This window comes from Nansenia antarctica, assembly GCF_963989245.1.
Source record: "Nansenia antarctica genome assembly, chromosome: 4".
Classification (NCBI taxonomy): domain Eukaryota; kingdom Metazoa; phylum Chordata; class Actinopteri; order Argentiniformes; family Microstomatidae; genus Nansenia; species Nansenia antarctica.
Genome location: NC_137689.1, coordinates 57,264,495 through 57,276,593, shown reverse-complemented (window position 1 = coordinate 57,276,593; position 12,099 = coordinate 57,264,495). Strand labels below are relative to the sequence as shown.

At 38.8% G+C, this 12,099-nt stretch overlaps 2 protein-coding genes across 2 annotated transcripts; both read right to left on the bottom strand.

Annotated features, from left to right (window-relative positions):
• Positions 1-3,090: 3,090 nt before the first annotated feature.
• nkx6.1 (NK6 homeobox 1) lies at positions 3,091-5,008 on the bottom strand (the record flags this gene model as incomplete). Its single annotated transcript, XM_080528940.1, has 3 exons — positions 3,091-3,336; positions 4,010-4,185; positions 4,477-5,008. The coding sequence occupies 3 exons, from the start codon at positions 5,006-5,008 to the stop codon at positions 3,091-3,093; spliced, it is 954 nt and encodes a 317-aa protein (XP_080385066.1).
• Positions 5,009-7,783: 2,775 nt separating this feature from the next.
• Positions 7,784-11,240, bottom strand: rpl17 (ribosomal protein L17). Its single transcript, XM_080528278.1, has 7 exons — positions 11,210-11,240; positions 10,227-10,274; positions 9,846-9,886; positions 9,469-9,603; positions 9,021-9,119; positions 8,537-8,728; positions 7,784-7,861 (listed from the first exon to the last, which is right to left on the bottom strand). The coding sequence occupies exons 2-7, from the start codon at positions 10,264-10,266 to the stop codon at positions 7,814-7,816; spliced, it is 555 nt and encodes a 184-aa protein (XP_080384404.1). The 5' UTR covers positions 10,267-10,274; positions 11,210-11,240; the 3' UTR covers positions 7,784-7,813.
• Positions 11,241-12,099: the final 859 nt, after the last annotated feature.

Below are 12,099 nucleotides of genomic sequence, written 5' to 3'. Positions count from 1 at the left end.
TGTTGTGAAGACAATGCAGAATGTTGCTCCAAGTTCAAAACGCGTGTGCGTGAGACAGGTGTGCGGACATCAGGAAGGTTGACAGGATATATACAGAAGATGACGCTCCGTCCGGTGCTGTCCTGAGTAGAGCCATCATTACAGTCAAGATCAACTATCTGTGTATTAACACAGTGAGGTTGGAAGAAAATACATACCGAAATAACTCGTAGCTGTAGCATGTCACGGACTGTGTGCTACTTATGTGTACATAAGGTTCAGAGATAGGAAATGTTAGGATATTTATAGCATAGCATAGAGTACAGCACAGTGTTTTATTTGTACAGTATAGTATAGTGGATAGTGTACATAGCCTTTATTTATGTAAACCAGCTCTTTTCCCTTCTTGTTTTTAGTATTTTTTTCCTAGCACCAGGGGAGCCCCCCCTCCCAAATTTCGTTGTATGGTACCTGTACTATATCAATGACAATAAAGACCATTCATTCATTCATTCATTCATTCATTCATTCATCATGTTGACCACGTGAATGTGTGACACAGATGTATTCAACATTATTTGTATATTCTAAAAATTGTAGGACAAATTTTACTCTCGTGAAAATAATCATGAACACAAGGAAATGTATCGGCTTACCGCATTGTCCACTTTTCTCCACTTTTTTTTCTCGACTTGGAGACTCTTTGTCTTGAGGTTGTAGGCCTATTTATGACAGTTTTGTGTCACCATGCCCATCCTCCAATTTCATGTATAAAAAAGTAATATTGCAGAATGTATCTTTATTCATTGTATCTGCCAGCTCACCAATAGCCCTGTCTTTACACAACTCAAGTCATGACACAAATAGCAGCCTCTACTGGCAGGCCCTTTTGACCACCCTGTCGAGTGTCCATACGCTACAGGTCCTTCTACTAGCAGATTTCAGAAATAAAGAAAAGCACATTTCTATGTTCGAAATCACATACAAATGTGTCTCATTAGTATCCTGCACTCATTTGGACGTGTATGCCATTTCATGTCTGTTGTTGATATTAGGCAACTGTTTTTGGATTGTATAGCCTGTTGTGATGATGATTAAATTGGGCCTACAATAAAACTGCATGTAAACCTGAAAACATTGCCACTGATCACGTTCCAGCGCAATAAGTACCACCAGTTAGGCTCTCCAAAAGTATTTGAGTGTCGCATCTTAGATCCACATCTGATAAATTAAATATTTACTAAAGCTGGGTGCAGATCGGTTGAGTGATTTCCAATTTTAAAAGAACATGCTGATGTAATCATGCGAATCTGTCTAGACGCACACTCGCACAGATACTGTGAAGTGAATTTCTAGATTCCTCGCCAGATAAATTAATTATGAACTTTTCAAACCATGTTTTAAGTGTGACTCTTGTGGAATATTTAGCCCATGGACTATATCTTCGCTCCATCGCATGAGGAATAATTTCACTCTGATATAAGGCAGGCAGAGGCCTACAAAGATGACAATTCATTAATGACAGCGTCATGCTAGATGCAGCAAGTGTAGGTCAATACTCAGATCATCGGGATTATTTTATTCGAAATTCATAACATTTGTGAATATTAAATGTTGGCCTAACTTATCAAAATGTATAACCTTAGCGATGTTATTCCATTAGCCAATGTTTCATTGTTGTTGGTGGATTGTTTTAAATATCATTCGATATTTGAATTATTATTACCATATGCAATTATTGTTATTGCTGTTATTGTTATTATTATTATTATTATTATTAGCCTATAGCGTGGATTAACGAACATTAGGCTGCAACAACAGCCTGCGTGTTATCGTGGCATTACCAAAAAAACTAAAAACAATACTACTATACTTTTACTTTTACTACTACCTACTACTAATAATAATAATAATATTATTATTATTAATAATAATAAGTAGTGGTAGTAGTCGTTTTTTAAAATTTTATATATATATATATATATATAATAATAATAATAATCATAATAATATTAATAAAGACTTTACTAAATGTAATGTTTTCATGATCGGATACTCTGAGAATGCATTTATCAACTATATGTTGCAGAGTAGGGTGATGTCCTGAGGCCTAAATGCCCAAATTAAAAAGTCCTAGGAAGCATCATGTTTTTATAATTGTCAGTATGTAGTCTACTCTACACAAACTGACATGAGGAATAATAGCAACTTGAACCCCTATTCCGCTTGTCTCGATAGATCTTCACTTTGGTGCCGAGGATGAAATTGAACTGTTCTTATCTAGGCCTTTATACATTTATGCAACGTTCATGCATTTTACCTTTTATTAAATAAAAGTGCATTACATATGAACCTGCGATACACATTTATGCAGGATTCAGTCACTGTTACAAACTTAAACATTATAAATTAAGTAAAGTGGGGAAGAAAAATATTTTACCATTGGGAAACAAACAGTATGCATTATATTACAAATGTACTTTAATTGTGTCACAACCAGATTTCTATATACACGTAAAATATGAGGCTAAATTCACCTCTAGATTTTAGAAATAAAGATGCTAAAGATGTGATTCACAGACCCATTGGGTTATGCCAATGTTAAACCTGTTCCGATTTTTTCGGCCAGCATATAATGTTTTTTTTTTTTAATTGAATCATACAAACATATAAATGGATCTTATTACCTCTATATGAAATGCAATGGCAATATCAAGGGGGAAAAAAGAAATATATGCTATGCTTTTGCAAATTACATAGCTGTAACGAATGTCAAGATGTAAGACCAACTGAGAGATACTCAGCAGCGCTCTCTATACAAAAAGGTTTTTTACACATAAATATTCACAGTAATATAATTTCTATTGGATACAACTCACGTTTCTATTTACATGTAAGTACCATGGCATCTTCTCAATGTTGAAACGTCTATAAATTGCAGAGTCCGTGTTTTGGCCAATGTTCCAGACTACAAAACTGCATTTATTCCTCTGATCTGGCACGCGTCCTCCGTCCTCGTGCAAACTTAATTTAAAAAATTGGGACGAAAAAGGACACCTTCACCAGTTCCACGTTTTTCGCACCAAAAGTCTATTTTGTTTTTCCCCATGCCTACGAACTGTCGTTTTCTGACGTATGAATAAGGAGTGAGGAGTTTGGTTTGTGTTTTTTCAGCAACAGTGTTATTTTCTCGTCATCTGAATTAGGGTCCAGTGGTTTGTTATAATCATCATCGTCGTCTTCGTTCTCAGAGGCCCCCTTCAGTCTCTCCGTCTCTGAATCCTGCTTCTTCTTAGCTGAAGCCATCTCAGCTGCGTGGCGTTTTCTCCATTTCGTTCTTCTGTTTTGAAACCACACCTAAAAGAGAATGATGTTTCATTAGCCTACATTAGGCTTACATGCAATTGAGAACGAAAATACGATTTCCCTTGTTATCATCTGTGTAATTATTGGTAAAACAAAAAATGCATCTGAACTAAGATGACACCCCAATGGCATGTGCTGAATACACACTTATTGAATTGTTGCCAAATTGAAAAGGCTCATTCATGCCTTTATGGTGATGCCACCAAATATTCATGATAAAAGAGAGAGGATGAACATGTATAAAGTTATCATCAATTACAACGTTAATATTGAGGTTTATAGTCCACCTTACATACATGATGCTTTTTAATCACTGATTTAATTTGTCATTCTGTTTTGCAAAATCATAAATATAACATTATTTCCAAATGTTCTTAATGGTTTCGTTAACATTATTAATAACTCAATACATATTTTACAATTCAAATACTTTGAAAGTATGTATACATGACTATATTATTATAAATAATAAAAACAGCAATTAGTGCATTATAGCAATTAAATCCATTAATTTGGATTGGTGTCGCAACTCGTATTGTCTATAAAAGTAGACCATGGCGTTAATTAAAAAACAGAATGTGTATGTGGCTATAAGAGGCATTTATGGGTAAAATGTGCAGATTGGCCTATAACCTAATTCATTTTGTAATTGTGATAATCTTACCTTCACTTGGCTCTCCGTCATTCCCAACGAGTAGGCCAACCGTGCTCGCTCGGGCCCAGCGAGATATTTTGTTTGTTCAAAAGTCTTTTCCAGGGCAAAGATTTGCTGTCCAGAGAACGTGGGACGTGTATGCTTTCTTTTCCCATCTTTGTCAAGCAGAACAGAACCCTGATGATCTGAAATAATACCAAAACAAAGATATAAGACACATTTTAGAGTCTTGTTTTGTAAATGAATCGATGATACTTGTAGGCAATTTGATTTAGAAATAGTGTTAAACTGGTTATTATTATCTTATCATAATACATTATTTGGCTAGCCTATATCTCTCGATTGCTAGTTCAATGCACGTAAAGGCAGAGAGACTATCTAGGATGACCAAAACGTATAATACATATAAGTTAGTATTTTTCCCAATGCGCTTGTATGAGGAAAATAAATGCTGTTCAAAACCTTGTCGTACTTACGGGGTGAGCAGGCGAATCTGGCGTCTCTCCAGTGTGGGCTTTGCATGACTCCTGGCCAGAATATCGGGGTCCTGCCTGGAAGATCTGTCAACGGCTTGGGGTAGCGGGCCACTGCCACTGCCGCGGCGCTGGGGCTGAAGTAAAGTCCGTGGGGCGGCGGGGGGCTCAGGCTGGCGAAGCGGGGCAGTCCGGACATGATCCCGCTAGACGAGGACGCGGCAGCTGCAGCGATAGAGGTAACGAGCAAAGGACGATTGAGGATATCGTTTATTCCGTGAGGGGTGGCCAGCGAATAGTGGTGGGGGGATAGAGATAAGTGTCCGTTGGATGTTTTGATCCCCGGCGAAGAAACCGGGACGCCACCGGGGTTTGGAGAGGTGGCAGTGGGTGAGGTAGAAGAGGCTGAAGATAACGGGTAAGCTGGATACAGTTGTGTCTTCATTTCTGTCATGCTGTGCAGAGCTGCTAAAGGAGGGGTGCTTAGGAGAAAAGCGCTCTGTCGGGACCCGTCCATCTGCCCCACGGCTAACATAACCGAGAACAAATAAATGCTGGGGATTTTGTCAGAATATCCTCAATGCTCACCACTTTCAAGTGCTAACTAGGTCTATAAATTGTTTTTTTTGTCATAGACAAACAGCCAAAACAAGAGAGTATGTTTCCTTAAGGTTTAGGCCTATCCCAACTAATTAATTTTGCAATCTGCGCGCTTGAGAGCAGTATTTAGAATAAAAAATAACTAAATTAAAACGACATCACGGCTAGATAAAGACACAAAATCCCATACTATTTTGATCTAGACTTAATGCCCATTATTAGTTAAAATTCTTCAGTTTCTTCAGCCTTGAAAATCGTGCAAAAGACGTTGAAATTCCCACGTCGTGCTTGGTCGCTTGAGCTGACTTCTTCAAAGATGTTATTGTTGAATGTTTAAAATCTATTGACAACAAGGCTCCTTTTCTTTGAGATGCAGAAGAAGATCTTTGAGATAATAAAACATTATCGCCACTTTCCAATGTCTTTTGCCGCAGAAGTCAAAACTTTGAGAGTAGAAAACAGAAAGTAGATGGGGTGTTTCTTTCGCGATTGGGTAACCCGAATATGACGTAGCCGGTGTGTCAAGTGCGAGCGCCAACTGGATTTAGGAGTGTGTCCTCATTGGCTCTCCATCATAGCTTTGATTTGCACATTAAAAGAGTTGCCATCCGAACCGCTATTAAACACAAAAGGAACAGAATCAATGCAGTCAATTTCAGATCTATTTTTTTGATAAAGGGACATCTGCATGTGCTCGTCATGTGCCATAGCATAAGCCAGGACTATCTGCCTACCAGGCCTATCCACAACCACCTAGAATGATAGGATAGCCTATTCGTTGTCCTGAGAATGAGAGATGAGACATGAAGCCGAAGACATGGGTCATGATTGTATTGCCCGTTCCACAAAGCCATATGCCCATTTATTGTGATCCTTGATCAGACATCGATGCATATTTTATATTGTGTGTGTGTGTGTGTGTCCGCGTGCGCATGCTTGCGTTTGTCTCTTTAAATTACCACTTCAACACACTTGTTAATTTACTTTCAAGATATCACAATTTCTTGGTAGCCTGAATAAAGTTTAATTTAGAGTCACATTGCCTAGAAGTTCATTTAGCCTTTTTGAAGACAAAAGTCAGCAATAGGCCCCTGGGTAGGCTCGGTCCATCCTATCACAATCAATTTCTCATTGGATAACTATGACGCTAAAGTCCCCTATAGCCTAAGCTTTCATGTAAAGCTTAAATAAGCTTTCAGCAACAGTTGATTCGATTCAATTAAACACAACATAGCATAGGCCTTGTCCTATTACAAATACTATTACATTTTTTACAACAAGGCTATTTTAAACAAGGTCTTACAAATTCATAAAGCGCACAATTATTAATTCTGACTAATTCAGAGTAGGCTAATAGACAAAAAAAAAACATGATGAAAGTTGTCACCAGGACTGGTCAGCCCTCAAGGCAACACGTTCGGTCTGCAGGGCTCTAACAGGCAATGCAACATGCATGTAAAGTAGAGGCTTTGAAATAACTGTATCCCGGAGCGACTCAAGGACGAGACACCAATGACACCCTGTGGTACAATCTGGTACTGCATTATACCTGAATGCCGCCGAGATCAATCGGAAGCAATTTCTGACTTACAAATGATGCGACCATGGCCCTTGTCTACCTAGTTTAATGACTGTCAAGACATGACGTGTATTTCTGAATAGCCTATTAAATAAACGTTCTCTTTATGCCCGCATTGTCTTGGTAGTCTTCAAAAATAATAATTTTGTAAAATAACCAAATACAGTGTTCATCATATCACAGATGTTGTGACATAGTTTAGGCCAAAAAGGTCATATCATTTTCACGTACACACTAAATTGAAATGACTGAACTGCGCATGAGTCATTTGTAACTGACTAATTTGTGTCTATTACATTTAAGACAAAGCAAAAAAACTACTTGGTTCATTACTGTTTTTGGGTTGTTTTTTGTTGGTGTAAAACTAGCTGTCTATTTGCAGTGCCAGTGGCTATCAGATTCCCATTGGATCCCGAGTCTAAACATAGGTGACACCTAGTGGAGAACGAGGGTCATGTTCTTGCAGCTATTGTCAGACCGACAATTGTTTTAAGCCTTTCCTTGAGCAATTGTTTTCACATGCAAATTAACTGACCCCAATTCCAAAAAAAATTCAATTCAAGCTTTGAGGTAATCACCTCCAGTTCAGTTTAAACTGCAGTCATCCTAGACATTTATGCTGATTTTGATAGTGTCCTTGGACAACACACTGAACCCCAAATTGCTCCTTATGAGTGGGCCGGCGCCTTGCCGCCATTGGTGTGTGAATGGGTGAATTAAGTGCTTTGGAATATGGCGCTATATATAATATATTTATCATTTGAGATCACCATTTATGTAAAAAATCCATCTGTTGCCTTGAACAAATTCCTGCCCTCTAACAATAACAAAGACAATGCATGTTTACAGTGGATATTTCAGTAAGTTTACCCAATCATCAGTATGGCAACATTCAATTCTAAACAGTGTCATCTATGAGTTACATTAATGTGAGTTATGATGTGAAATTGGAGGAAGAAAAGCTATTGCTTGCAATATAAATTGTCAAAAAAGATTTGGATTTTAGATGGGACACTAGTCTTATTTGAGAATACCTTTCTACTCTTTAATCCACCCATGGCTATTCGCCCACATCATGTTTAGACCATTAATACATACAGGAAAAAAAGAAATGAGACTTGAGACATAAAGCTTGGTAAGAATGACTCATTTTATTTACATTTACTCCCGTGCCATAAGTTTCTGCTTCTTCAGCTTCTTCTGAGAAACCTGCAGGATAGAATACAATTTTATTAGTCCTTTGGTGACCATACCAATGATTTAATAAACCAACAATTTACAACACCAATATTGAAACAGATTTCTGTAAACTAAGAAACGTGTGGTTGCCCAGGTTTGGATTTCTTTTCATGGGTAATCCAAAGGTGTGCAAAGTGCAATGCCAGGTATCTTCAGAGCTTTCTCAATCATATACAATCTTTTGTCCAGCGCAACTTTGGCCATTTAGTTGACAATATTATTTTTAAAGGAATCAAGCAGACAGCCATCCATGCTTCTATTTCCAGCAAGTTTCCATTTAGTTCATTTGACTTAATTATTGTAGACTTGCACTGTGATTGCTCAGATTATATTGTATTTCTTTTCATGGGTAATCCAAAGGTGTCCTAAGTGGTCATCATTGCAATCAAAGGCATCTGAATTAGGCTGATCTTGAACTCAATAAAAGCCAAGTCGTGAACAACGTCAATAGATTCATGAAATGGCATGCCAACGCATCAACAACCTATTTTTACAGCTAGCTGCAGGCCATGGTATCTTATATAACATGACAAGCCAATTTAGCTCCTTGGTGAAACTGTTGACAAACTACCAATGAATGAACACCGGTCCACCACTGGACAGGATCCACTATTACAATAATCATTCCATCTGGTGCATGTGTACCTTTTTCTTCTGGGCCACCTCCTCCTCTGGTTTGGGAACGATCTGCTCCTTCTCAGTGAGGATCATCTCGATGTGGCATGGGGAGCTCATGTAAGGGTTGATGCGTCCGTGGGCACGGTATGTGCGTCTGCGCATCTTGGGGGCCTTGTTCACCTGGATGTGCTCAATCACCAGGGAGTCTACATCCAGACCCTGTCAAAATAGAGTCAGGGGTCAAGCAGGTCAACAAGCAAGAGGTCTCACCCTCCTACAAGGTCACGTCTGATCATCTTGATCTAGCAAGAATTCAAGAAGGCACAGATTGCTCAGATTTGATTGTATTTCTTTTCATGGGTAATCCAAAGGTGTCCTAAGTGGTCATCATTGCAATCCTTTGTGTGCATGCATCACTAAACACAGCTAGTCTTCACACCAATAAAAAAAACAAGTCATGAATATTGGGACAGTGAACTCATAATTGCCACAGCCAGTGCATCAACAATACCTTCAGCTCAGCGTTGCTCTCAGCGTTCTTGAGCATGTGGAGGAGGAACTCGGCGCTCTTCTTGGGCCAACGTCCCTGTGTCCAGTCATGCTGCTTGGCCTGCAGGTGACAACAATAAAGGTTCAGTGGTGTACAAATACGAGAACGGAACAAGCACCCCCCAACACACACCTCTTTGGTATGGGACACTTAAGATTGCTCAGATACAAATGTGTTTGTTTTCATGTTTAATTCCAAAGGTGTCCTAAGATTGTCATCATTTCAACCTAAGTCCCAGAGACTGTCATACTACTTAGCACAGGTTTCACAGACAAAGCTTAAGCCTAGTGGTGGACTATATCACACTTTCAATGTAAAACTTCCATTGAAAATGCTTTAGTCTAGGATTAGGATTAAGCCTCGTCTGTGAAACCAGCCCTAAATCCCCCAAAACAGAATAATGACTCACCTGGGCACACCTGCCAACACCACCGTTGTAGCGGCGGAAGGGAACACACTGGTGCTTGACTGTAACATCTCTCAAGAACTTGTTAGCCTTGCGGATGTGCATGCCTTTGATGGCCTGAGCTGTCTCACGGGTGTTCTGAGGGTTAACAAACAAGAATCATCAAGTCCATGTGTAACAAGGAGAAAGTGCTTTTGGTCTACATAGGCATGGATGCATAATGGCTCAGATATTTGTAGTTATTGTCACATTTAATTCCAAAGGTCTCCAATGTTGTCATCATTGCAAGGCATCCATGGCTGTCTTATCAGTACAAAATAACACCTTATCTAGTGCACCAAATTTAATCATCACAGGGTAAATTGAGAATCATGTTTTACCTTGAAGTGAACACGGAGATTGGAACCCCTCGACTTGCATGCTGTAGGAGAAAATTTAAGGTTAGTCGATGACAGTCAGTGATAACTACAACCAGGTCAACAAGCAAGAGGTCTCACCCTCCTACAAGGTCACGTCTGATCATCTTGATCTAGCAAGAACTCAAGAAGGCACAGATTGCTCAGATTTGATTGTATTTCTTTTCATGGGTAATCCAAAGGTGTCCTAAGTGGTCATCATCGCAATCATTTGTGTGCATGCATCACTAAACACAGCTAGTCTTCACACCAATAAAAAAACAAGTCATGAATATTGGGACAGCGAACTCATAATTGCGTTTCTAGTAGGCAACTTGCAACGCAAGATTAATTACTGCTACTCACACTTCGTCGGGTTCTCTGGGTCGAGCGAGTAGCGGACCATTTTGAGATCTGCAAAACAAGTTTCCATTTAGTTCCAGTTGACTAAATTCTTAATCATTGTTAATTTCCACTGTGATTGCTCAGATTATATTGTATTTCTTTTCATGGGTAATCCAAAGGTGTCCTAAGTGGTCATCATTGCAATCAAGGGCATCTGTATAATGCTGATCTTGAAAAGCCAAGTCGTTAACATCTTCAATATATTCGTGACATAACATTGCCGATGCATCAACAACCGAGTTTTACAGCTAGCTGCCGGACATCTCTTAACGTTACAAGCCAATTTAGCCCCCTGGATCTGTAGCTAGCTACCCGGTGAAACTGTTGACAAACTACCAATGAATTAACACCGGTCCACTACAGTGGCGGTCAGATGGCGAGCTTACTGTTCTGAAACTAACAATACTACTGCCAGACATACTAACTAACATAATACTACTGCCATAGACATGACTGAGCAGCAGCACGTCAGACATCTTGGGCTGGATGCTGTCGCCCCTTCGTGTTAGCCAAGTTGGCTAGCCACTAGCCACTAGCCAGTATGAAAAACGTAGGTGACGGTCAGAGCTGAACATAAAGGCAACTTTAACTACACATGGCCAGTCACGGCAGCCAGTCACGACAACCAGCCAGTCACGGCAACCACGACAACCAGTCACGGCAATATTTCTAACAAGTGGCTTGCTTAAACACAGGAACTTATGCTGTGCATAAAGCCCGGTAGTCAAAGATGGCTGAAAAGGGGGACATGCCACCAGAAGCTAAGTAAATCTCAAATATACAACATTTTCCTGAACAATACACAATAATATACGTACAGATGTTAACGACTTTATTTGGCTATACATATCCATACAAGTTAAACATGTAACGGCAGGGATGCCACAGATATTTCACAGATTGAATGGAAATTCTAGACCCCATTAGGATATCTGTTCACTTACTTTCTCGGGCCGCAAAAGGGAAGAGGAAGAGTAAAGCATTCTGGGAGTACAAATCGAGAATCGACTTCTTCTGTGAAAAATGTGCATGCATTTATTCAAACAGAGGGAGCTTACTGACCCCTACAGTATTTACAGAGATATTACATACATTCTCGTTTTACTATCAATAAATAGCACTTTCATGAACAATATACTATCTTTCTTATCTACTTCTATCTATCATCACTATACTATTTTTATGTGATGTGTTCTATGATTTGTATGTGTTTGTATGTGACTGATTAATATTACCTGTACGTAGCTTACATCACTAACGAAGTATAAAATGACGTTATTCTAATTCTAATTTCTGGATTTAATATATCAACTAGAGTAGGCTCACTGTAACACTCTAATGGACATGCTTTATATTAATACATTCGCATGCAAAGTGACCAAACCACTGAACTACCATTATAGCCAGATAACCTATATACAAAAAGTGCTGTGTAGCCTACTAAAATGTACAGGGGGTATTCCATCAACATTAGCCTAGATGTTCCTTTAGCGTTGATGGAATACCCTCAGGATTTCTGTGGTTGTTTTTGTGATTATATTATGTGATGTTGATTATGTCAGTCACAGTGTTTATTTGTGTACTTTTTATATTTTCTGTAACTCCTGACTGCAGAAGCAATTGCCCTACTGGGACAATACATTTATTGAAATTAACTGGTCTAGAAAGGGCTTATTTTGCACAACATCCTAATAGTGAAGTTTAGTTGGTGAGTTGCTTTATTGTGCTCCTGACCTAGATGAGTTTACTAATTCCTTCAATTAATTAATCAAATCAAAAGCACTTCTTTGTTGATATGTTTTGCGTATTACAGATTATTTAGAAATTGTATACT